At 37.4% G+C, this 27,198-nt stretch overlaps 1 protein-coding gene and 2 long non-coding RNA genes across 10 annotated transcripts; 1 reads left to right on the top strand and 2 right to left on the bottom strand.

Moving 5' to 3' along the window:
- Positions 1-247: 247 nt before the first annotated feature.
- On the top strand, positions 248-27,192 carry LOC114879752. 2 transcript variants are annotated; one of them, XM_029194996.2, is made up of 3 exons: positions 248-460; positions 24,960-25,476; positions 25,783-27,192. In XM_029194996.2, exons 2-3 carry the CDS (start codon positions 25,014-25,016, stop codon positions 25,971-25,973), a joined length of 654 nt encoding a protein of 217 aa, XP_029050829.1. In that variant the 5' UTR covers positions 248-460; positions 24,960-25,013; the 3' UTR covers positions 25,974-27,192. The 2 variants fall into 2 exon arrangements, with proteins under 2 accessions (XP_029050829.1, XP_029050830.1); XM_029194997.2 differs by lacking the exon at positions 248-460 and adding an exon at positions 17,850-17,944.
- Positions 10,536-20,409, bottom strand: LOC114879754. 6 transcript variants are annotated; one of them, XR_006830245.1, is made up of 15 exons: positions 19,848-20,409; positions 19,151-19,792; positions 19,071-19,080; positions 18,857-19,005; positions 17,540-17,856; positions 17,120-17,483; positions 15,831-17,043; positions 15,058-15,589; positions 14,866-14,969; positions 14,537-14,797; positions 13,368-14,177; positions 12,392-13,061; positions 12,120-12,329; positions 11,029-11,277; positions 10,536-10,959 (listed from the first exon to the last, which is right to left on the bottom strand). It is a non-coding gene; the product is annotated as an uncharacterized LOC114879754 (long non-coding RNA). The 6 variants fall into 6 exon arrangements; XR_006830244.1 differs by having other exon boundaries at positions 17,120-17,407; positions 17,478-17,483; positions 18,857-19,080; XR_006830247.1 differs by having other exon boundaries at positions 13,368-14,129; positions 18,857-19,080.
- On the bottom strand, positions 20,711-24,952 carry LOC114879756. Of its 2 annotated transcripts, XR_003789975.2 has the most exons (5): positions 24,217-24,952; positions 24,016-24,154; positions 23,065-23,803; positions 22,294-22,535; positions 20,711-21,170 (listed from the first exon to the last, which is right to left on the bottom strand). It is a non-coding gene; the product is annotated as an uncharacterized LOC114879756 (long non-coding RNA). The 2 variants fall into 2 exon arrangements; XR_006830248.1 differs by having other exon boundaries at positions 22,294-23,803.
- Positions 27,193-27,198: the final 6 nt, after the last annotated feature.

Consider the following 27,198-nt stretch of genomic DNA (forward strand, 5'->3'; position numbering starts at 1 on the left):
GGCACTTAGCCACCCTTAAACCCTCGTGTGGCTACCCATTGACACAGAAAATTTGTTGCATCAAGTTTCAAAGAATGAAAATGCCGCAAGGAAATGCAGAAACGGGTACAGCTTTCCCACACGAGGGTGAAACGAATCGATACTTCCATATCATCCCCCCCGAAAAAAAGAATAACCGGGGAGAGGGTTGCTCGCACGCACCCGTCACGTTCGTGTAGACGCGTGCGTGTCGCACGCGCACGTGCAGGCGATGCTCGAATGAGCGGCGGCGATGCCCCGGCGTTCTTTCATTGACGTGCCTGCTCATCGTGCTCCCCAGTTCCGAGCGAGCCTCTGCACGATCGTGACCGAAGAATTTGTGCCCGTGAAGTTCTCGATCCATATTCGCTCACAGTGTTTGAAGAGGAAGGTTTTTCTTACTTTGAGGAATTACCAGCTCTCAGACTCAATGCAACTTTTGGTGAGTCCGATGGAAACTTCCTTCTTATTTCTTATTCTGAAAAACAGAAGAAATTAGGAATTTCATTCTGCAATGAATTTTTATGACAATAATCTGTTACCTTTTTTTATTTTTATTCATTCTGCAATTAATTTTTATTACAATAATCTGTTTCCTTTTTTTATTCTGAATTCATATTGCAATGAATTTTTATTAAAATAATCTGTTACCTTTTTTTATTTTTATTAATTCTGCAATGAATTTTTATTAAAATAATCTGTTACCTTTTTTTATTTTTATTAATTCTGCACTAAATTTTTATAATAATGAAGTCTGTTACCTTTTTTTATTTTGAATTCACTCTCCAGTGAATTTTTATAATGAGCTCTGTTACCTTTTTTTATTTGGAATTCATTCTGCAATGAATTTTTATAATAATGAAGTCTGTTACCTTTTTTATTTTGAATTCACTCTCCACTGAATTTTTATAATGATGTCTGTTACCTTTTTTTATTTTTATTCATTCTGCAATGAATTTTTATAATAATGATGTCAGTTACCATTTTTTATTTGGAATTCATTCTGCAATGAATTTTTATAACAATAATGAAGTCTGTTACCTTTTTTATTCTGAAATATTTGTGAAATGAATTGGAGGCCAGATTTCTTAATAATTTTCTAAAATTATAATTACACAGATATTGTAGATAATTATGTAGATGTGAAGTTTTTACACAAGTCTGCTACATTATCAACACTACTGGCATGTGGATATTTGAATAGATGACATCAGAAGCTTCTGAAAGAACCGGCACGATTCCCTCCTTATAAAATATACAGACTTGCTATAGTTTGAAAGCAAAACCACATATACTGTGTCAAGGTTCAATGGATCAATTGAAATTGTGTAACATTAGACTGGTTTCTATAAGTGGTTGACCAACAATTAATTAACCTGGGACCAAAGTTCAAGAATATTAGATCCAACTGGGATCTTCCTCCTCTTGAACCCATCATTTGCATGCTGCATTAATTTCTTCATAGAAAATAGCCCATGGTATCTTATGACTTCAAGGTATCCTTGCTTCCATGAAAAAGAAATAAGCAGAGATATCTGAAAGAAGTTTTGAGCATCGCGAGAAATCGTGTTTCCTACAGCAAACGATTCCCACGAATTTCTCTTCGGCGTCGATCGCGTCGAACGAGGGAAGAAGAGCATAGTCTTCTTAGAAATTCGAGCACGTTTAGAATGGCGAAAGTAATCGAGAGCTCTCCCGGGATCTAAGACCTTATCCTTGAAGGAATCGAGGCCGTTCTGATGTATTATTGACGTTGATCCGTCAGCTCGAGGACAGCAGGATCGTCGGCTCGAAAGATCAGTCCTCGAAGCCGAGGTTTTCTAATATCCGTTTCCGTAGCGCGCCTTTCTTGATACAACTCGCCTCGCTCGTGTGAAATAGAACAGGGATTCTGGTGACAGGGAGAAGAAAATACGGTGGGCTTCGCGTCCCTAACGACGGGTCGAAAAAACGCGAGAAACTTCTTTGTTCCTTTCCACGTTCTAAGAGTTTATGAGGATGATAATTAGTAAGAAGAACCAACGGGATCTTGTGACGCTTCGTGTACGTTTGATCTCTGCGGTTTTGGGACCAATCGGCCATTTTCTTTCACTGAATCGTCATAGCTGGTGAACCTGAAAATTTTAATAGAATCTGAACCAATTTTGAAATTATAAATTATCCTGATTGTATGATTAGTATTTTCAAATACAGTGACCAAATCATGGCTCCAAAGTAAAGGGTTTAGAAGGGCCACCTCAGTCGCCAGACCTAAGCCCAATCGAAAATCTATGGAGCCAATTAAAAAGAGACGTTTCCGAGAGACGAGTTCTAACTTGGCTTTATTATGGGAAAACGTATTGAAAAAGTGGAATAAAATAACAACTCAACAATGTAAAAATCTGTTATTGATGTCAACTATTTGATGCTAAGTCATGTTATTGACCAAATGGTTGGATTGCAGTTTCCCGGGTAATTGATCTCGACTATTTTATCGGATAAATCAAAGTCGGAGAAGACGATAGGAAAAATAACCTAACCTAACCTAACCTAACCCAATATCTTAGTTTAGTTAAGGTTAGATTAGGTAAAATCACAATTTTACAAAAATTTCCGATAATTTCGAATCCAAAAAATAACCTAACCTGACCTAACCTTAACTAAACTAAGCTATTGGGTTAGGTTGGGTTAGGTTAGGTTATTTTTTAGATTCGAAATTGTCAGAAAATTTTTGGAAAATTGTGATTTTACCTAACCTAATCTTAACTAAATTAAGATATTGGGTTAGGTTAGGTTAGGTTATTTTTTGGATTCGAAATTATCGGAAAATATGTGGAAAATTGTGATTTTTGAAAATGGCCATAACTTTGTAACACCACGTGATATCGACCTCAGGACACTTTCTATCGTCTTCTCCGACCTTGATTTATCCGATAAAAATTAGTCGAGAGCAATTACCCGGGAAACCGACCAAATTCTAATTACTGTCTAATAAATAATATTTCCCAATTGTTTTGTATTTCTTTTATTAAAAATCTATTTTATCAAAGATCTATAATTAATCACTACATTTTGATTAAATAAAAATTATTTGATCAATTTTGAGAGTCACTGTATTACTTCAACTTATAAGGCACAAGATCTTACAGTTCAGTAATTGACACGTTTTAATGGCTGCCACGTGTATACCCTTCTTTTCTTCTCTCTTCCTCGACCTGAAGTTCAACCAACCATAAACTTTGACCTGGAAGAGTAGACACACGCTTGGTCGATTTTATCCTGGCCCATTGTTGTGGGCTAATTTACTTGGAGGAAGTCGGAAATAAAAGATCCCCTTTCAGAACGAACTTTGTCCAATCTGGAAGAAAAGAAAGCAGCTGAAGAAATGCCTCAAAGAACAATTTTATTCGTTCAATCAACTGATCGCAATTGACCTTTTACCTTGAAAATCATCAATAAATATACATCTATTTTTATCACCGGTTTTACACCTGAGCGATGATCTAACGACCCTACGTTAATCTCATCCTACTCATTGAATGTCACTGCACTAGGGGTCACAGATAACCCGGAGATCTAACGCAAGCATTCAAGGAGGGAGTTCAATTAGCAAGCATCACCTTTGTCCACTGTAATCGATACTGGCAGTCATTAAGTGCCTCCTACTGTTTACTGACCCGTTGTTGCTCGCTTGCCATTAACAACTTCCCTCTACGACCCTTCTTCACAGCTATGTTTGTTCTCATTGATAATCAATGCCATGTGACCATCTCCAGTACTCAATGGGGCAGGTAGAATTTGTAAGGGTCTTCACATCTTTCAATCTAAAAGTTAGATTGATCTTAAAATTAAAAAATCAATATTTAAAAAAAAAATGAAGTACTTGAGTTGCTCCCAGAAGGGTTAAACAGAAGTTGAACAATTAATACTATATGGCTTGCATTTTACTGGTCAGTATTTTAATCCCTTTTTGTCAGTATTTAAATATGAAGTGTTATTATTTAAATATGAAGGATCAGTATTGAAATATGAAGTGCCATTATTTAAATATGAAGGGTCGGTATTAAAATCCTTTGGTCAGTATCCTTCCATGACCATTTGCTATTTATGTACTGACCATTTTTTATTTATACTGACCATTTAATTTGTTGCCATTCTATATTGATCAACCATTGAAGAATCCTTACAGCTCGGTCCAAGTAGAATTAATTGAATGGATGGGGCACATTCGCCGCATTTTGCGGAATCCTCTTTGTTTACGGTGATGCATTGAAATACGTTGCGTTAATTGGTCGAAAGCATCTCATGGATAGAAGAGAAATCGTCACGAGTGGAACGAAATCGTTGCAGCACCGCGGAATCAATTCCCTGTTCATTGAGCAATCGGCGATTTACAACGCGTGGAACAATCGTGATTGTTCCGCGTTCGATCAATTAAGAAAAAAAAAGAAAATCTTCCATGGAATTCAATTTTTATCAAGAACCGTCGATCACCTTGATCATCCTCGAGTCATCTGGCTCGTCCGCTGACTTTCTGTTCCACTAAGAAAATTGAGGCAAGAATTCATGGAAACTTGATTCCTGCATCTGGATTAGGATGTCTGTACCGTTGCTTTGCGTCCGAATTTATTCCATCCATGACACACTGTTGAATAAATATTAAAGCTAGCGATTTCATACCTCAGATATAATTAACAGTTTCATAATTTGGTGAAGTAACAGAAGCATAAAATTTAATTTCTGAATTCACAATTTAATTAGTATATTAATTCTATGCACTGTTTACTTCTAATTAATATTTCTTACATTAACAGAGTTGTAACCTTGGGTTTGCATTTTTATCAACTAACAATTGTTTATTTTTGTTACCATCAAACGGAGGTAACTATAAAACGTTAGATAGAATTACATAAAATTCGATGGAAAGAGTAATTTATCATCTAACGGATTAAATGGATCAGCGATCCTGTAGAGGGAGAAAAATAAAGAGAACCGTGTAATTACGGTGCAATGCGAGAACGTATGTATACAGATGCGGATAGCCGGTTATCCAGGAGGCAGCCAGTGGAACAAAGAGAAACTACCGGACACGGTGTATCTTGGGCAACCCGCTAGCTATTTCGTAATTCCCCGCCGCCGCAAACTGTATCACGTGAGAGAAGTTTGATCCTTGTTATGCCATTTGCTGCAAATACAGTCCATAATTGGTAACAGGAATAGAAGAGGGAGAAAAGAAATTCAAAATAATAAATTAACCCTTTAACTGTGGGTGTGGCTTACAAAGGACATACTAAAATTATAGCCAGAGGCGGGGGTGGTATATAAACATGTTAATTTTCGTTAATATCAAATAATGGCTGTCTCTTAAAATAAAATAAAAAAAATTTTTTAAAATATCACTTCAGTAATTAAATTAAAAATTAGAATGTAATCAGCTGTCCTAAAAGTACCCGGAGTTAAAGGGTTAAAAGAATGAATGAAATGTTACATACGCAGAGAAATATTCAACTAAATAAACTGAAACACAGCAAGACGTTTTAGTCGAGCTCTTCTGTCAAGAGGCAGCATAACATTTACAAATTACAACTTTAGTTCAGCGAACGGAGAGGCAACGATTTTCCCTTGTTTGCATGGGCGAATTATTTTTAGATCCAGTTAAGTGGGAAAGAAAGAAAGGGCAGTACAGCGAGCGTGGATCTCCAAACAAAACGTGATTTGACTCCGCGTTTATTTCGATTTTTCGCCCCATGCTGGTCGTTTTATCCGCGTTCAAGTTTCCAGGCCAGCCTTTCATCCGACCGAGCCGCCTTTATCCTCTTCTTTCTCTTGCACAACTATTTTCGTGGTCGAAACGAACGCAGCGTTACGGCGCCAGCAACAAGGGTAAATCGCCATTAGCCTGTTGGCAGGGAACCCCGACTTGACCCTGGAAAACGCGTTCACGTTAAAAATACAAAACGGTATCTTTGTTCAGCAGGGACGGCCCTGAAATTTCGGGGTCCGAGGCGACCCCCTTCACATATCGTATATGACATGAAAAAAAGTAACTCTAATAAAATTTATAAAATTAACATTAAAGCTTGTATAACTAATTTAGATTAATATTCAAGTAAACATTACTCTTCTTGCATTCTTAGATGCAAAATAGTCTTATGGGGGTCCTGGACCTTGGGGGGCCCTAGGCGGCCGCCTAGTCTGCCTAGGCTCAGGGTCGGCCCTGCATTGATCCCTTCAAGTAGAAGTTTCATTTAATGCTCAGACACTTTGGTATGACTGGTGATTTTAATTTTAATGTTTTCTGTAATTGGGGGGCCCTGGACTTTGGAGGGCCCTGGACGTTGGAGAGCCCTAGACGTTGGAGGGCCCTAGGCGGCCACCTAGTCTGCCTAGGCCCAGGACCGACCCTGGATTGATCCCTTCAAGTAGAAGTTTCATTTAATGCTCAGACACTTTGGTATGACTGGTGATTTTAATTTTAATGTTTTCTGTAATTGGGGGGCCCTGGACTTTGGAGGGCCCTGGACTTTGGAGGGCCCTAGACATTGGAGAGCCCTAGACGTTGGAGGGCCCTAGGCGGCCACCTAGTCTGCCTAGGCCCAGGACCGACCCTGGACTGATCCCTTCAAGTAGAAGTTTCATTTAATGCTCAGACACTTTGGTATGACTGGTGATTTTAATTTTAATGTTTTCGGGTAATTGGGGAGCCCTGGACGTTGGAGGGCCCTAGGCGGCTACCTAGTCTGCCTAGGCCCAGGGCCGGCCCTGTAATTCAGTTGTTTAAACATGGCACAAAAATTCTATGTATATTCCACTATAATGGCCGCAGCTGACGCTGAGTAACCAATATCCGATGGGAAGAATTTTGACTGCCGACCTCAGGCTTCCCCAGGATCAATGAAACAAGGCGGAAATTGACGGAAAGTCATCGGTGACTCACTGTCCCTGTTTCAAGGGACCGAAGCACGAGGGTGCAGAAAACGTCATCGGTCGAATTAATTTACAGCCCACGGGGGGTGAACAGCCGCGATTCGGCCAAGCGTGAAGGCTGTCCGCTGACAAAAAATACTCGTTAAAGCATCTGGAAACGATGACGTACTCGAGAGTGCTTCACCAACGACTTTCTATGTTTTGCTTACTAATTACAACCTCTTAATTAAGCCTGACGCCGTCTACAGCAGTTTTTCACTTCCATTTTGAATTCTGCCTGAAATATACATTGATATCAGAAGCTCGAAGGGTTCTTCAACACTTTATAATGACAGAAACGTGTTCCTGACCTGACTGCTTCAAAATTTCGAAATTTTTTTTTCGCTTAAAGTATTAATAATATTGCCGAGGGATTACTTTATAGGTCTGGAATCGCAGATTAAAAGTAACTTTCATTTCAATCGTTTCTATTCACGAATAAACAGTAACGAGAACTTTAAAAGCGTTTTCAAAATCGACGAGCCAATTTTCAATTAATCTACTTGAATCTTTTTGTAATTTATTCGTCACATATTTTCTTAGTGAAATGCGTAGGATCTTTTCAAAATATTGATATTTCGATTCTCTGTATAACTTTAAATAACGAAATTTTTACTTTAAATCGATGCCATTTTATTAAAAATGCATATTTTTAAAAACGGCTACGTATTTCATTAGCGTTTGGACTAAAAAATCTAAAGTCACATTTATCACCTGCCGTCACCAAAATTCATAACTGCGAAAAGACCAGTTTTCGTTCTTTCGTGCGCATCTTCGCCCTGATTGGCGGTACTCCTAAACGAAGTGGAAAGCGATTAGCGGAGAGCTCGCTACGTTCCCCCACCAACTTCCAACCTGCGCGGCTTACAATTAGTTATGGACACTATAGATTGAGTTATCGTGCCCACCATTTGACCCCCTTTTTTCGAATCGCTCCCGATCATCAGCTGTCGAGCCGCTATTCTTCATATAACAAAAAAAAAAGATTTCTACTTTAATATAATTGGCTTTTCATAAACACTGCATTTCTTAAAAAAAAATTCCCGAAAAAACCTTAAATTTTGAAGCGGTCAACCTCTTAACCATTGTTCTTGTTCTGTTTACGCTGGTTCTTAGCTGGCCCCCTTAGCTCACCTATTCCACGCTCCTTTTTCTCTTTCAGAATTTATACGTCGGTCTTTCTCCCGCTGAGGGCCTCTCGCTTTCGCACCGGATCACCTTGGTCCGCGAGAAGCCCTCCCCTCTGTGACTTCATCTTAACTACTGCCTACGCGTCGCTTGGCTCTCTTCTAAAGGACGATAAATGCATCCTGCGGATACCCGGCGCGCGTGGACACCTGATCCTCCGCCGTCTGACCTAAATATCCCATCAAACCATCAGTCTCGGTGCCTCGATACCCGTTCGCCGTTTCACAAACCGCAAAAATGAAGTTGTCGGTTGTAAAAAAAAGATATCGGAGAACAGAATCCTCGATTCCTTACAGTTAATAATAACGCTCTTCTCGGTGGAACGCCGAGGGGAATATGTTACATCCGGAAGCTTTAAATCCAATCATAAATCGCGTCGCAGCCTTCCATTCTCTTCCACGAGGAAAAGGGTTCCGGTGAAAAGAAACGCGGCGAGTAACAGATGAAAAGAGAGGACCGACAGGAGTCGGCTATAAATAACCTGGACGAGGAAGGAAAGGTGGTGAATAAGAAACGCCTGGAAATAGAAGAAATGAAAAGATACAGATATAAGCATACAGCAGGAAATGAGGAAAACAAAGAATAAGGTGACAATGGGACAATGCCAATGCATAAATGATATTACATTAACGTACTAGCATCCCCGTCGCGGCTTCGTCCGCTCTCATAAATAAAAACTTGGAGAATTTGAAGTAATAATTGATGCAGGGTCGGTTTTAGCAATATTGGCGCCCATTCAGGGGCTCAAAATTTTTAAGAGAAAAAGACAAGGTAATAGTATGAAACGATGAATCTGTAGTTAGATTGTAACAATTGTTAAACTACATAGCAGCTTTACTTATCTAAACGGATATAAATAAATACATTAGGGGACACCGGACGGCGGCGCCCCCTACAGATCTAGCGCCCTGGACGATTGCCCGACCGCGTGCCCCCCTAACGCCGGCCCTGAATTGATAGATTGATATTTTTCCCTCGATTATGAGGGCAGCATTATCTAGGGGCTAACGGCCCCTTTCTGCGCAATGAAAGTTAGCGTCCACGCGCACATGTACGCCTTTTGTAAATCTTGTCTATTTTAGCTTTTTACATTACTTCTTATATTTGTGCCATACTCTTATTTTCCATTCATATACATTTCGCTTTCCGCTATTCGTTGCCAACAGCACACGGTAACCCATCTCTTTTGGTGAAACCGTGCCCACTTAGCTTGACTTCGGTGATCTTACGGGTACCGGTATGGCCTAAGTGGCTAAGGCCGTTGACGACCCTGAGTTGATGTATTATTTTTCGCTGATCAATCTCTAGTATTTCAGAAAAGTATTGCTGCCTGCAGGAACAGTAGAAAAGCGGCGATCCCATACTAACGCGTACGTTGTCACTATGGCACACAGATAGGCAGAATTCAATGCGATAGTTCCGACAGTTTTTCAAAAATATCTCAAAAACTAAGACCGAGCGGTGGTTATATGTATAGGAAAAAGTTGTTCAAAATGTTTATTTCTACGACGTATTTAAAAATCATCGAAATCGGAGGTGCCGTCCGTGATCTAAATAATTACCTCCACTTCTGAATCTTTATTTGCGCCTTCAGAGGTTGATTAGAATAAAATTCTGAATTATGTTTTTAATCATTTGTATGGGTGACCTTCGTAAGCAAAAACCAAGTCGATATCTCATCGGACCTGAGAGATATTGACGAATCCGTATAAATAGATTTTAACCCTTTTTACACTTTTAAGGGTCGAATTTCTAAAAATCCCTTCTTAGTGGGTGCTTACGTCATGAGAGGAATACACTACCCGAATTTCATGTTTCTAGGTTCAGGGGTTTGGGCTGGGCGTTGATGAGTCAGTCAGGACTAATATCTCTATATACACATTTTAACCCTTTTTACACTCTTAAGGGTGAAATTTCTAAAAATCCCTTCTTAGTGGGTGCTTACGTCATGAGAGGAATACACTACCCGAATTTCATGTTTCTAGGTTCAGGGGTTTGGGCTGGGCGTTGATGAGTCAGTCAGGACATTTGTCTTTATATACACATTTTAACCCTTTTTACACTCTTAAGGGTGAAATTTCTAAAAATCCTTTCTCAGTGGGTGCTTACGTCATGAGAGGAATACACTGCCCGAATTTCATGTTTCTAGGTTCAGGGGTTTGGGCTGGGCGTTGATGAGTCAGTCGGGACATTTGTCTTTATATACACATTTTAACCCTTTTTACACTCTTAAGGGTGAAATTTCTAAAAATCTCTTCTTAGTGAGTGCTTACGTCATGAGAGGTATACACTACCCGAATTTCATGTTTCTAGGTTCAGGGGTTTGGGCTGGGCGTTGATGAGTCAGTCAGGACATTTGTCTTTATATACAAATTTTAACCCTTTTTACATTTTTAAGGGTCGAATTTCTAAAAATCCCTTCTTAGTGGGTGCTTACGTCATGAGAGGAATACACTACCCGAATTTCATGTTTCTAGGTTCAGGGGTTTGGGCTGGGCGTTGATGAGTCCGTCAGGACATTTGTCTTTATATACATAATATACATATATAGATAAGAAGCAAAGGAGTAAGAAAAATATGGGCAGAACCAAGTGTTCCTTGGAAGAAGGTTCAATTCCCAGTCTTCATGTTTGTGGAAAAGCAGCCCGTTTGGTTCATTGTTGCAGCTTATAATTTCCTATTAGCTGTACGTTGGACGACAGAATGACACGGGGACAGGGCAACGGGAATCCGGGCGAGCAAAGACCGCTTGTATGCTGTAGGTTGTATAACGGTTTCGCGCAGCATCCAGTGTACAGTACCCAGTGCCTGGAAAGAAGAAACAACGTACAGACACGCGCGAACGCTTGACCCCTTAGCAATGAATCAAATAGATACCTCTGAAAACAATTTGGTGCAAACGCTTCCTTCTGACGAGGTGTCGATGACCCGTTCGAATTCATCGGACCGAACGCCTTTCTTCAGAGGCTGGTTACAGCATCGAGTTCAGAAAGTGAGGCATAACGAGAGGGTATCGTTTCGCTAGCTGTTTTTGAGAGCATAGAACCGGAAGTACCGGATTGATACTTGCAAAATGATAGATTGGTCCACTCTGGACGTTATATTCAATCCTTGGGAAACAGATATCTGTACAATGTTAATTTAACATTGATTTAGTATCAATTCTGACTCAGTTTTATTTTAATTTTCTTCTTTAAGGGGTTAGGCCACCCTAGAGCATATTTTGTGAATTTTTTTTTTTAAATTATGGAATAAACTAATAACTAATTAGTTAACTAATAAATTTTAAAAATTAATTTTTGTATAGTGATTCAAATGAAAATATTGGCTCTGCAGCATTTCTTCAATGACGCCTATTTTTTGTAGGGCTAAGTAGCTCCTGCAATTTTTAACTTAGGATAAAAAACCAAAATATTTTCTATTATATATGAGAACAGCTACCAAACTATGTAGGATTTTTTGGATATATTGATTTTTGCAAAAATGACGTATTTTTTAAGAGAAAATGTAAAATTTCAAAAAATTATTTATAACAATAATCCTACGTAGTTAAGTAGAGAATTTAGTTTTGAATATACTGTTAAATTTTCAAATCGATTGGTGATTATCTGTTTGATTTATGAGTCTGGCCCAGTTTGAAAAATGCGTTTAAAGTCTTCAGTAATATTTGAATTCGGAATTCTAGTACTTAGAGATTTTTCCCACCCATAATCCTTTGCCATATCATTTTTAAGACATTATGGCACCTTTTAAGCAAAACAAAAAATTTCTATCTTTTCAAAATTCTAGAATGGCCTTAACCCTTTAAATGAAAATCAAGGAATCTTGAGGATAAGAAGAAATTTGGTGAATGAATTTCTGGTCAAACCAGAAGCAAGATCATTAAGACGAGTTCCTTGAAGTGAGATCTTGTTACTTGCTTGGTGGTCGAACGGTATTTCTACAAAGGAAACTTCCCAACGACGTACTGACTCTTTTTAAGCTGTTCCCAACACCGTCTGCTCGGGAAGACTCTCTTTCCAAGGTCCGATTCATTCGACCACAAACAACTTCCTTCACCAGAGGCTAGGTCTTCTTTTTCTTCTTCTTCTTCTTGGGGATCAAATTAACGCCCAGGAGGATTCATTCACTTTCTGTTCACCACTGTGCTTTCTATTCTTCTTCTTTGTATTTCTAATCTGTAAATGTGATTTTAATTAGTCGATAATTAACTGGAATTTCTTATTGTTATCACAATTACCTGATGGAATTTAAGGCTGGTGAAACTTCACGATAACATATTTTATAATTCTTCTGAAGATTTTTATTATTTAAAAATATTCACTGAAAAAAGAAATATGGTAATGTTAATGCAATTCTCAAAACTGAAAAAATTAGAGAACAGACCCTGAGAAAAAAGAGCAATGGAGAAATTCCATTACAGAGGCATTAAATTTTCATTACACGCAATTAAATTATATATCAGGCTATCCTGAAGAGAAAGGACGCTGAGAGAGACTAATAAAACGTGATGATGTGTAAAAGTGCGAGGAATACTTGCTGTGGAAAACGTGTCAACGAATTCCTCCTACTAAATTAAATTCTTACTGTTCCTTCTTTTAAATTTCATTTAATTTTCAAGATAAAAATATAATACCGTTTCAACTGGTATAAAGTGCATTAACAAATCTCTGAAAACAAGTTCAGAAATAAATTTCAAACAGGAGATAAGTAAGAAAAGATTGTCTGGTACGGAAGGACAAGGCTAAAAAAAAAACAGAACCGGGATGACTCGCAATCCTGATGATACTCGTTTGTCCTTGAATCAGCTAAAGTCACTTAACAATCTACACAGATTTTTCTTCAACCACAAGGATACGGCAGTGAATTGTACAAAAACAGAATATTGTTTTTTTTCCTTGAGAATGTACCTGCAAAAAGTAATTTATTAATTTTTGTAAATGAATATATTAAGAAATAATAATAATAATTTTTGTAAATGAAAACATTAAGAAATAATAATAATAATTTTTGTAAATGAAAACATTAAGAAATATTAATAATTTTTGTAAATGAAAATATTAAGAAATAATAATAATAATAATAATTTTTGTAAATGAAAACATTAAGAAATAATAATAATAATCATTTTTGTAAATGAAAACATTAAGAAATAATAATAATAATAATAATAATTTTTGTAAATGAAAACGTTAAGAAATCTTGTTTTAAAATACCTCCTCTTCAAAGTATAATATATTATCAATAATTATTTGGTTATAAATAAAGACAAAAAGTCCTGTATTATCCCATTAACTAACAAATAGATTGCTTTAAACATAGATCATCATTCTGCCTCCTCAACGAATCGCATATTCTCTCCTCAGAAAATTGCAAACGCACATTTTTCTTCACAGTATTGTTCTTTCTCGTTAAATCGAGGACGCCAGCATTAAATCGTCGGCCTCAGAAAAGAGTTTCTCCTCGAGGCTTATTACAGGACCCGTGTTTCATAAATAATGCGTTACTTTCCTTGTTAATTATCATAAACGAAAAGTGCGTCGTTAATATTAGGATCAACTAAAATCAATCACAATTTACTTCGACATCAGAAAAGAAGAATAATTAGAAATTCATAATTTATAGTTAACTAATTAGTTCCACTTTGATATGCATCAAACTTACAACATTGTTTGATGTAGTTCATCCAGCGTTAGCTAAAGGCTTGATTTGTAATGGAAAGTTGTTGCAACAACAACAACAACAAAAAAATATAATAATGCACACGCTCCCACACATATTTTGCTGTTATCTTCGCGATGATCGTTTCGTAATGACGTTACGTCAGAAAAAAAATTTCCTCGGTTGATGTTCAGACGACACGAACAGTGGTTCTTCAACCTTATTTCCGATCCTTGAGCAATATCGCGATTAACAGGAAATCGTAGCACTTCCTAAAGAAGTGACGTTGCTCATTTAACACCGGAACTTAATAAATTCTATAATTTAAAATTGTCATTTTCCATTTGGTAGTTCCAGTGTTAAAACTACAGTGAGAGGAAAAAGTAAGTAGTTACTGTTCAAAATAGAATACCTCGGTTAAAATTGGACCAAATAACTTGAGGTTTTCTGAGAAGCTATTAAAATAAATTCCATCGTTTTAAAAAATTACAATTTGAAAAAAAATAGTGAATGGTAATTTTTCAACCTTTTTAAGTTAATTCACTAAAATATGTATTTTCATAGTTTTAAAAAATTACAATTTGTTGAAATGGTGAAAAAATAGTGAATGGTAATTTTTCAACTTAAAAAAAATTTGTAATTTTTTAAAACGATGGAATTAATTTTTATAACTTCTCAAAAAACCTGAAGTTATTTAATCAAATTTTGAACAGTGTATACTTACTTTTGCCTCTCACTGGAAGTTACGATTACAGAAGAAGTCATGACCGGTTGAAAAATAATTAATGCGGCTTATGTAATAACGAATGGCAATTAGTAACGACGGGCCGAGGTTGACACGGTAAATCGCGAGGCGATAAGAATATAATCGATAACCGTTGCACCGGTGCTGTGACGAACTGGTTTCGAAGCCCAACTTCCGGGTTTTGGCTGGCATCGATGCGTGAATACAACTTTGGAAAGGCTGCAGTTCAACTTGTTAGACCTGCAAAACATTTCTTGATGAGAAAGCAATTAACGGAGAGAGATTTATGTGTTCATTACATTTATTACCTTCACTTTCAGTTATTAAAAGAAAAATCAGTGTTAAAATTATATGTGCATCATTTTGAGGTCTCCAGGATGATCTAGTATCTTATGGAAATCCCCAGTTCTTTCTATATTTTTCATTTTTGAAAAACAAAACATTTCTTGATGAGAAAGCAACTAACAGAGAGAGATTTATGTGTTCATTACATTTATTACCTTCACTTTCAGTTATTAAAAGAAAAATCAGTGTTAAAATTATGTGTGGATCATTTTTGAGGTCTCCAGGATGATCTAGTATCTTATGGAAATCCCCAGTTCTTTCTACATTTTTCATTTTTAAACAAGACTTCAGGAGGACGTTGAAGAACGCCTTGGTCGGGTAGTTGAAAAGTTGGAGCTCGTTTAGGAGGTCACAAAAGAGGATAACTCGGTCGAACACGTGAAGAGACAATGCCTCCTCCGTTTTGCTTGGAAGTAGCGAGGCGGCTTGTATGCATGCTACACTGAGCAGAAACTTCAGTCTCTATTACATAAGAGAAAAGCCGACCCTCCTCTTCTTCTCTTTCTCCTCTGCCCCTAGTGCAAAGTTGATCACTTCATCGTGGGTGTCTAGACGAATTTAATTAAGCCTCCAGCTATTCCACTCCCTCAGTATTTTGGTAGATCCGCCATTCATTTGATATCTATCCAAATTTTCTCAAATTACAATGGAGGCGTCTAACATGGCAAACTCGAGGTCATCTGCAATCTGAATTTTAAATTGTTAAGTTACTAGTTCATCTCAAATATCTATATATTTATAATGTTAAGAAGTTAAATTTAATTTTAAAATTATTAAATAATAAAATTAATTAATCTTAAAAAATTTGTAAAACCAATCGCAAAAAAAAAAAAAAAAAAAAAAACAGCCCTGCCTCTTCGAAGCCCAACAGCAGACTGACTGGCCTCCGCGCGATGCAAGCTTTATCAGATGCATCTGGCCCATTTACCTGGGGGCTGAAGTAACGCGCCCTGTGATTGGCGGAGTAGGACTGATTAGACAAGCGCGGCTATCTGATTGGTCCTAAGGTAAAACTCTTAACGCAGGTACATCAAAAGTATTTTCCTTGCTAAAAGTCAATGAGAACTGGTTCGTGAAGAGAATATGATGTCACTTTTGTCGCGGTAACTCGCGTCGAGGGCAGCAGAAAATAATGAACAGGTATATACGCGTAGGGAATAATGATTGAGATTAGATACGATTCCAGTAAACCGATGTTTTCCTTTGTCTCGAACCACTCATTTCACTTCCCTTGGCCTTATTCAGTCTGCCCACGAAACTTGCTCTTTCGAATGTGAGGACAATTTCTGGATACAGTTTAGTATTCTTCAAACTCCTCCACTAAACTTACTGTTGGGCCAATCTTCAAGGCTAATCTTCAGAGCTTTTTCAAAGCTTTATATTTTGTAAATACATTCTACGGTAATTTGCATATTTCTATGAAATTGTAATGGAATCTTTCTTTAATGATACATTCATTTATTATAAATCCAAGCAGACATGAACTCTCCTAGTGAATCACCTTCTTTCAAGGATTCATTCTCGATGATCGAGGCAAAACGAAGCGGAGCCTCGATGTTGTAATAGCTCCTGACAAGTACATATAACCACGGATCCTCCTGCTGGTTCGGTCGCGTGTAGAAAGGAGAGGGTTCACCTTTCACCCCTGAGTAACTGTAGAACGAGGAAAGTCAGGGAATGGATTATACCTGCGGAGGTGAACAGCTGGGACTCGATATAATCTGCCACGATTACGTTTCTTGGAAGGGGAAGGCACAGGTGTGGAAATCGATTTTCGAATGGCACTAGGTGGGCCTTTTTTTTTTTTGATTTTCCAGAAGATGAAAATGCATTTACGCACGCGCAGGTTGTCCCCCTGTCACTCTATTCGGCTGGAGGGGGCCCGGGCAGTGTGGGACTCGTATCCCCTGAAGGGGGGCCTGGGCACTAGGTGGGCCTTCGTTTTTGATATTTTAATATAAAGTTTCTCACGTATCTAGTATATCACGTAGGTAACGAGAACTCCCTAAATAGTTCTGTGGCTGAAGCGGTAGAGCGCTAGCCTACTACCAAAACGATTAGGGTTCAAATCCCAATTTGTGGATTTTTTTTTTTGTTAGTTACCGCCTTGCCTTGGGAGCATTAATTTTCATTTATCGCCTCTGCAAAAAGAAACAATGCTTGCAGGTCAAAACAGCTTTTTAATAGAGTGATTAATTATCGATAAGTAGCATTTACCAAGGTCCCTCTTTATAAGGAATTTTTTTTACTTAGCGCGAATGAAAAGCGAAGTTTCTAATATCTGATCATCGGCCAGGCGAATCGCAGCAAGCTGGTGGAAGGCACATGCTCTCTTCCGTGCTGAATCAGGATCGAGCCGGTGCATATTTGAAAAACAAACGAAAGCGTTTACGTAAGCGATTCCTTTTCGTCCTCCTTCGCTGTTCCTCGTTCAATGAACTACGATAACAAACTCTGAGCGATTTCAGGCGTTGCTAACGCGCCAGTTCGTTCACTTTCATGTTCCTTAAATCATATTCAACTGCAAAATGTTTCTCTTCTTCCATATATTCTTTCTTATAATAAAAAGTATTACCTGAAACTGAAAAGAAATATTTTTAGATCATTTTTCTTTCCTGCTGCTTTTATGCTACTCACATATTGTGAACTTTAACTTCAAGAGAAGGTGCTCTCTTTGGTCCTGAACGTATCCTGTCCACTCGACGAACGGTATTATTCGCGTAAGAACAATTCGATCGTGATTCAGAGTGGAGAGCGTGGGCGTGCTGGGGATAATCGGCTCGAGAAGGGACCGAGGGCCGGCTGGATCTCAAAGTGAAAGTCCTGGATCAACATTTAGTCGCGCCGCGACCACGGACTCGAACGGATTCCATTCGCGTTCAACGTTTTATTCAGGAGCTTCCTTTTACTTATTCATTATCCTAACAGTTTCACTTGGTTTCAATAGCACACTCCTGTGAAAATGAATAGACAGTGCAGTGGTGTACACGTGACCATTTTGGATTAAAGATCCACGGTGATCTATGCATCTGGGCGCTCCAGGTTCGCATTTTCCTTTTGTCTTAATCTTTGATCAATAGTGTATAAGTTGTTCATTAAAATTGATTAAATTACTGGAGTTGATTCAGAAATATGTGATTCTAAATGTGGAACAAAGTCCTAAATTCAGTAGATCTGATTCTATAGTGCTATCAAATTCCCATGAATTGATCATAGAGTTGTCTATCATTATCATTTTTATAAAAATTATACAAACTTGATCAAAGATTCAAGACATTCTATTTCCTATTCAATTACAAGTTTCTCCAAGATAACATATGTAGTTGAAGAGTACTGGGTAATCATCACATCAGTGACAAGTAAAATACTGTTTGAGGTACTCTTTGACCAATAGAATGTAAGTTATCATTAAAATTGATCAAATTACTGGAGTTGATTGAGAAATATGTGGAATAAAGATCTCCTTAAAAGGGAGTCCTAAATTCAGTAAATCTGATTCTATAGCACTAAATTTCTCTATGATATCAAATTCCCATGAATTGATCATAGAGTTGTCTATCATTATTTTTATAAACATTATACAAACTTGATCAATGATTCAAGACATTCTATTTCCTATCCAATTACAAGTTTCTCCAAGATAACATATGTAGTTGAAGAGTACTGGGTAATCATTACATCAGTGACAAGTATTATAAAACTTATGTTTGAGGCTTTCCTTAGCACACAGCTGTTCCAATAAGAAATCACTGATCAATATGAATACAGTTTAAAACTATCATATAAAATTGCCTGAAACATATTGTATACAGCAGGCATAGCATTAATTAGACGATGATTGATCGGAAGATACAACGATTATTTTCTGTACGATTATTTAGCTGTGTGAAAGGCATAACCTCGGTGGCCGTGCGCGCAATAACGGAAATATTAATGCACAGGGCTCGTTCGAACTTTCGACCAGACGCCGTAACGAGCCACGAATCGATCGTGCCTGTTCTCCGTGTCCTGTTCGCTTCGATCCACGATGCGTGAAGGCTCTCCGACGGCTTACGGTACATCGCCGCGTTATTTCCTACGCTAATAGGCTAGTTTTGCTTCTCCTATTTGGAAATAAGCAAACCTTGATTCACTATTCATTGACGAGCTTCTCCATTAGTACACATACCTAGTGAGCGCTGAAAAAAGAATTCATACTAATTATGTTCAAATTAAGTACTCACTTTGATTTACATCACACTGCCTTACCTATTATTTTCCCAGTCATTAGTTTTTATGGAAATGGTAATTAAATTGTAATCCCTGTTACAGTAATTACGAATACTGTTTTACCATTAAAGTGCAGGTACTTTGGGTTGGATTTTTACCATAGATAACCCTTGACCTGGCGATTCCAATGGTGACCACCCTATCCCTTAACTCCGCCCCTCCTCTCCCCCAGGGGTCAAAAATTGAAATGGTCCAAAAAGTAGTTTTTTGAACCGATCGCACAGAATAGATCATTTCAAAAAAAAAAACTAACCTAACCTATAAATTACTGAGTTTGAATTAGTCATAGGTGCATTTCAGGTTAGGTTAAGGTTAGGTTAGTTTTAGGTTAATGGTCCAAAAAGTAGTTTTTTGAACCGATCTCACAATCAGAGTAGCTCATTTCAAAAAAAAACTAACCTAACCTATAAATTACTGAGTTTGGATTAGTCATAGGGTCATTTCAGGTTAGGTTAAGGTTAGGTTAGTTTTCTTTTGTTTTGAGATCGGTGCAAAAAACCATTTTTCAGTTTTTGATCACACCGGGGGGGGGGGTAAGGGATAGGATGGCCACCATTGGAATCGCCAGGTCAAGGGCTATCTATGGCAAAAAAACTTTGAGATCCAATTCTTAATGACGACCTTGAACAAGAGGATAATTAGATACATTCTTTTTATACGTACACCAGATAATTACCTTTAATTCCAGTCATTCGTTGATTATAAGATTCATTTTGAGATCTGATTTGATTCCACCCTATCTCCATTCACGGTTTTCCAGAAATCTAAGAATAGTATGGCTCGAGGTTTCGCGAATCTTCTTCGCGGCTACACGGTGCCGTTTAACGAGACACGAGACAAGGGAAAAGGGTCGTTGAACCTTGATACGTTGAAGTTTTTCATTGGGGCCGCATTTTCGCGTCGATTCATCCGAGATCGACGAGCGAATCGTAATTAAAGGGCAGGGACGGCGTTGCTGACGACAAAATTACGGCGGATTCAGGCTCGTTCAAAGGAAAGATTTTTCACCGCGATTACCAACACTGGCCAACGGCCGTCCATTAAATCAGTGGCGCGCAACTCGTATCGTGCCACGCGATTATTTACGATCACGCTTATTAATCTCGTAATAGCGGCACCTGTGTTCGAAACCGGAATCGACGCTTATTTTCTAACACTGAATTTCGCGGTGCGATCTTACACTAAGAGGGCCCCATTTTTCTTTCATTGTTGCCCTTTTTCTTTAAGATTAAATGAAACTTAATTTTGTTTGGAATAAAATTCAATTTTTAAATCAAGGAAACTCTTTTAACCCTTTATTTACTGATGGGACTTGTAAGCAGGGCCGGCCCTGAGATTTCGAGGGTCCGAGGTGGGCCCCTTCACATATATGACATAAAAAAGTGTACCTCAAATGAAATTTATAAAATTAACATTATAGCTTGTATAACTAATTTCGATTAATATTCAAGTAAATTAATTCAAGTAGATTAATATTCAAGTCTCATGGGGGCCCTGGGCGGTCGCCTAATCTGCCTAGACACAGGGCCGGCCCTGGGATGGCAGCACAAAAATATTGACTATTTTTTTATATTATGCACAGAATTATTTGATAAAATTAAAAATTTCAAATATTATGTGCTTCCGGGACTTCGAAGTCCCAAATTATTTTCCATGTAATTAATGACCTTGGTGAAGACTTATAATGAAAATTGTGCCATAGGGTGTTTATTAAGTATTTAAAAAGGTTGGCACAAATTTTAAAAACTTTCAAGAAATTCAGTGAATAAAGGGTTAAAGGTTAGTCCTGGGCTCCAGGAGCCGTATTCCGTTCCTGATACGGTGTGCAATCACCGCTTCATGTATTTTACAGACTCATCAGACCCATTAAAAAAAAAATCGTGCATGTAACGTAAGGGAGAAATTTTCTATCCCTGCACAGCGCTTCGTTTCATAATCGTTGCTCAATGTATACAATAAATATCCGACGCCTCACGCAACTTCGCGTTTCCCTCGGTTTCTAAAAAACAAAAAGAGGGCATTAGAAATTCAATTTTTCTGCTATATGAATTATTAGGTAACGCGGATTACACGTGATGCAAGTAAAATGTAAATCTGTATTTAGTGGAAATGGACTGAAGATGTCTTAATCGATAATGCATTTAGGAGACTTGCATAGCTGACACCTGGACACATTCTGTTTAACACGTTGAACACCACAGTGAAATTGGGCATTTTTTAAGAATAGTAATAATTAATTTTTAAATTTCAAATTTAAAGCTTTCGATTTGACATTTCACATTAATTACTAGGAATAGTAATAATTAATTTTTAAGTTTCAAATTTCAAACTTTCGATTTGCCATTTCACATTAATTACTAGGAATAGTAATAATTAATTTTCAAATTTCAAATTTCAAACTTTCGATTTGCCATTTTACATTAATTACTAGGAATAGTAATAATTAATTTTTAAGTTTCAAATTTTAAGCTTTCGATTTGACATTTCACATTAATTACTAGAAATAGTAATAATTAATTTTCAAATTTCAAACTTTCGATTTGCCATTTTACATTAATTACTAAGAATAGTAATAATTAATTTTCAAATTTCAAATTTCAAGCTTTCTACTTGCCGTTTCACATTAATTACTAGGAATAGTAATAATTAATTTTCAAATTTTCAAATTCAAGTTTTCTACTTGCCATTTCACATTAATTACTAAGAACAGTAATAATTAATTTTCAAATTTCAAATGTCAAGCTTTCCACTTGCCATTTCATATTAATTACGAAGGATAGTAATAATTAATTTTCAAATTTCAAATTTCAAGCTTTCTACTTGCCATTTCACATTATTTGTACCATAGTAATATTTTTTAAAAATAATGTTTTTCTATAGTTTTTTTTTTAATTATTGGGGCATGTGTAAATTGCGAAGCCGGTCACCGGTGACCCCCATGGCGTCCATCGTATTAAGAGCCATTGCTGCTGTATCCGAAACTAGTTTCGGCCCTATTGCGAGAGTTTGCGCACCGCTGAGCCCAGCCAAGCGATATCAAACGTCGATAGACTGGTAATATAGCGTTTGTATCGGCAACGGGGCACAGGCGAGCGAAAGAGGAAACGAGAGGAGCGGTTTACCTGGACGAAACCCGCTGCCTGGCAACCAGCTCCGCCACCAGGCGGCTGGGATATATTGTTGGTTCATTGCAAAAGCTATGGAAATCACTCCCTCCAGCTTGGCCTCGATTTTCACTTTAGAATACCTTTATCAGGGAAGCTTTTTTTTGCTAAGCTTTTCAAACCTTTCAACCCTCTAGCATATTTATGTGTCAGCGTTTTTCGCCAACAGCTCTCTCCTTCATGCTTCAACAGTTTTCTACCTGAATAAATTAATCCTTGAATCACAAACTCGACAATCTGCAATTCAGTAACCCATTTCTTCCCAACCTAACCTAACCTAACCCATTTCTTCCCAAAAATAAAAATTGTAAAAAAATATGGTATTTTGTCATTAATTTCACTTTAAAATAATTGAAATAACATTGTAAATATTAAAAACTAGCAGTATGGAAGTTTCCTGGTAAAAAAATAAAAAATTTTTTTATTTGCTCAAAATTTACAACATTGTTGATTATATGAAAAAACTGACCAAGATTGATGGCGTCACTCATGAAATTTTGAAAAACCCCCCGACATTTCTTTCATGTTTTCATTAATTTTTTTTTCACCAAGTGTTCTTATTAATAATTATTTTTAAATTAAAATTTTTATGACTAATTGTGAAATATAAACACATAGACAGGGAGCTTGTGCATTTTGTGAAGTCAAACTTCGCGTTTGGGAAGAAATGGGGTAAACAAATAGTAACTTTTTTCAGCGGAGGTGATACGAGATTAATCGTTCCCTTACCTTCTCCGCTCTCTATTCTATTATCATTATTTTTGAATACAAAGTGCATTCTTCATTGTTTATAGCAAATATCATCCTACGTAATATGTGGGACGTGTTAATACTGATTGCAGGCCGTGTAACAGTTCACGGCACTCGGACCGGTATCTCGAAGAACCACGTGCGTGTACATATCATGAATACTTAAAGTTCATGCGAACAACTCCTTGATTCGTATTCTACAAATGGTTATTGTCGAACGATCGTTCAAACACGTACAATGGTTTTATTACAACTTAGGGTTTCGCGATTGTTGGTTCTGTAGGAGATTCTTGGATGGTGGGGGGGGGGGATAACGCCCACGCTTGCATATTAGAACGTACCGGCAAGCGAGCACCACTTGTGGGCTACGATGGAAAAAGAATTTTCTGGGTATAAATAAAGTGGTTTCTCGTGACGCTGATGGAAAGTGCCCGGGGAGAGAAACGTAGACGAGATTTCGCGTTATCGATCCAAGGATCGAGCCACGAGGCCCACGCTGGATCGCGTAACTGTCGTGACTTTATTGGAGAACAATAACTTGGCTTTTTATTGATGCTCCAATAACGACTGTCCAGTCTAGTTGCTGCTAGATCTTCATTCTATTATACATAACCGCAATGTGGTTTATTGTGCTCTTTACTTTGTTCTTCATCACTTTGCAATGAGTTTCAAGTGTATCCTTGTAACAAATTAATCCTTGAATCATAAACTCAACAATCTGCAATTCATTAACTCATTTCTATCAAAAAATAAAAATTGTGAAAAAATAAGGTATTTTGTAATCAATTTCACTTTAAAATAATTGAAATTATTTAAATTTATATGGCGCCACCTAGAAGCATTGTTCAAGAATCAACTTCTCTTATTTGAAAATTGATTTAATTAAATGGTGTTCGCGCCAGGAAGCTTTAGAACATCAGACATGAATACCTTTCATAAAAACAATGCCCCTATGGTCTCCTCCAACAACCAGTTGCTTCATAGAAAATGTAGAACCATTTATGTTCTGTATTTATCATTCTTTGTTTCCGTGGAGCGAAGGTAGACGTCCATGCATGGCAACGAGATCCTAAAAGCATTACTGTCAAGGAGGAAGAAAGAAAAAAGCACAAAAAAGATTAACATGCTTACTGGAGCAAATTGTAGTCGACTGGACATTATGTATAAACTAACGGGGTTTACTCATCGTCGATAAAACAGTTTTGCTTCCTTTTTATTTTTTCGTATGATCCGATCCGGTTACCCGGATTCCTTCCTGTCGTTTCATCACCATTTTTGAAAAAGAAAACGTACACGCTGAATGTATTATATAAAATCTGTAGTTACGGTAACGGGAAAATGTCACGCGGTTGGAGCTTCGTTAATCAGCTGGCTCTTTGATAAAGCGTGTAATTTAAACGGCGCATGGGAAACCGCTTACGTTAAGCGTATACCACTTAATTATTAGTAGCAACAGGTTACGTGCAGTTACTCCATCCATTTTTACTTTTATTATCCGTACTAATTATCTCTTCCTTCGGCACTTCGCGAACGAATTCGTAATGGCGGCCATTACTACTCGAGTCAAGTGTCGAAATATTTTAAGAAATATAAAATAAGTTTCAAAATTGAAATTTATAATATAATATTGTAAAAATCTTAAAAATACATCCCAACATTGAATTAACATATAAAAACTGCTTTTAACAAAAAAGCTCGGAATTACTGGCGGTAAATTTTGATTTTTCGGATGCACCGCTGCGCGCCCATTTTGTCGCGGGAAATTTAAATGCTGTAATATTCCACAATGCTATCTCACACGATTTCTTAACTAAATATTAAACATTTTCTTTATTACTATTAAAATAGACTAAAACATGAAATTATTTTTTCAGCTCAATTAACTACACTGGTATAAGGGCATCTTAAAGTAATTAATCGCTGAAACAATGGCAAGGCAACAGACAGCCGACAGGAACATTCCCCATTTGCGAGATATTTTTGGATTTGGCAGTAAATGGGAAAACACGCGGATTCCAGCCGAGGAAAAGGCGGCTGGACACGACAGTGCCGTATCCGTAGGCTCAACTTCTGGCGAGGAAGAAAGTCCTAAGAACAGCAAAAAGAAAAAGTCCCGTCGTCGCGACAACAGTAAAACTTTGACGGAGAGCGACGTGAAACATTTGGAAAGACATCTGTCTATGAAGAAGACAATACGTAAGAAGATCATGCGCGACTTGCAGCAGGCGTTCGTCGAGGATCCAAATGAGTTCCGAGTGGACGACATTCCTCCGGAACAGCTCAAGGCAGAGATCAATATTCAGAGCCTGAGCTTTGGGACACCCTCACAAAAACAGGGACGCACGCGTGGCAATGCTGAGAACACATTCTTGGATATGCTGCGTGCCGGAGGTAATTGAATTTTTATGTTGACAAACATTTTCCAATAACTGCAGGAACACATCTAAAAAATATAGAAAATGATTTACAATCAGTGCCGGTTTTAGCAATATTGGCGCCCATTCAGGAGCTCAAAATTTAGCTTTACTAATCTAAACGGATATAAAGTCGCATACTAGACACAGGGCTGGCGCCCTGGACGATTGTCCGACCGTGCCCCCCTCCTAACGCCGGCACTGTTTACAATATTCTATTACTGATTAATATTTCTGATTACAACTCTACTAAATTAATATAAATAAAATACATTTTTTATAGGACTTGAAAAGAATTCAACAGACGGTGACAGAGATTCTGGACACGGTGGTTCCCCGACGAGGGAGACCTCCAACGTTCAGGATACCGACGACGAATCCAGCTATCCCTACGATACACCGGTTGCAACACCGTCGAAGAAGAGCGGCAATTTCTGGAGACGTTTCACCATGAAGAGCCGTAACAAGCGGTAAACCATTGGGTCGATTTCCTCGGCGACTCTTCATCTACCCGATACACTTATTTCCATTTCTGTAATTGTACCAACTTAGTTATTCGAGCAGAGCTTGCAACTGTGATATATATGTGAAAGAAAAAAAAAAGAAAAACCGTACTGTACCGTGTGAAGAGCAGACATCCTAACTTTGTTTTTTGATACCGATTTTAAGAAGTTTCCAGACTCAATTGCAGGAACAAATGGACCAATAATATAACGCGACAAGCTTTTGTATAAAATAAAAATGTTCAAGTAATGAAATAAAAATACAATCACCGCACATATCATGACAATACTTTTAGAATCATTTTTTTAAAGAAAACATTTCACAGGAAGATCTCTGTAAATAAATGTTTTATAACACTGCAAACGATAAGGAAACTTCTTGGAGGTTTTTATAGTCCCGCAATGTTATAAGAAAACCTTTTGTGTGTGTACTTAAATAATTAAGGAACGCAGCGAACACGTGAGAAACGCATAGGGTATAAGAGTAGTTAGTTTGAATTCTTTTTCTAGCTTTTAAGATAAGGACGAGGCAAACCAGGTGAATTACGGTAATTAAACGAGATAATAAGTATGCACAGCTCTTTCATCATACCTGTACATTGTTAGTGTTAGCTAGTCAACCGAGCAGATTTTAAAAGAGGATCGATCAGACGTTGGTTCTGAATTTGATACTGCTATTTCTCTGTAAATTATTTGATACATTGCGCATTTTATGGCACTCTAAATATTTAGGATCATATATTTTGTATAAAAGTTGCATTGCCAAAAAGAAGAAGAAAAAGAGAAAAAAAATGCATACAACTATTTTCTTGGTACTCTTGAAAGCTAAACAATCATGTTGAAAACAGGGAACATTTTTTTGATACTGTATGTAAGTCTTCGATTCTCGAGAAATCTGAAAAACACGAATATTATAGAGATTTTGAAACATTGCGTGCATTGTAAAGTATAATATTTATTGTATAAGATGTTGGTATGAAATTCCATTGTTCCTACCGTTCTTGGATACCTTCTCTCCAGATGCCAATAGCATCGATGCTTATACAGAACACGATCACCATAATTATTATGAACAATAATCATTAACTTTGGTGTCAACCACAATGGCTACGTTAACTGTAAATGTATCATACTCAAGGATCATATAGATGTAAAGGTAGCAGATAAATAAAAGTTCTTTTTGAACGTTACCTCTC

This window comes from Osmia bicornis, chromosome 16 (genome assembly GCF_907164935.1).
Source record: "Osmia bicornis bicornis chromosome 16, iOsmBic2.1, whole genome shotgun sequence".
Classification (NCBI taxonomy): domain Eukaryota; kingdom Metazoa; phylum Arthropoda; class Insecta; order Hymenoptera; family Megachilidae; genus Osmia; species Osmia bicornis.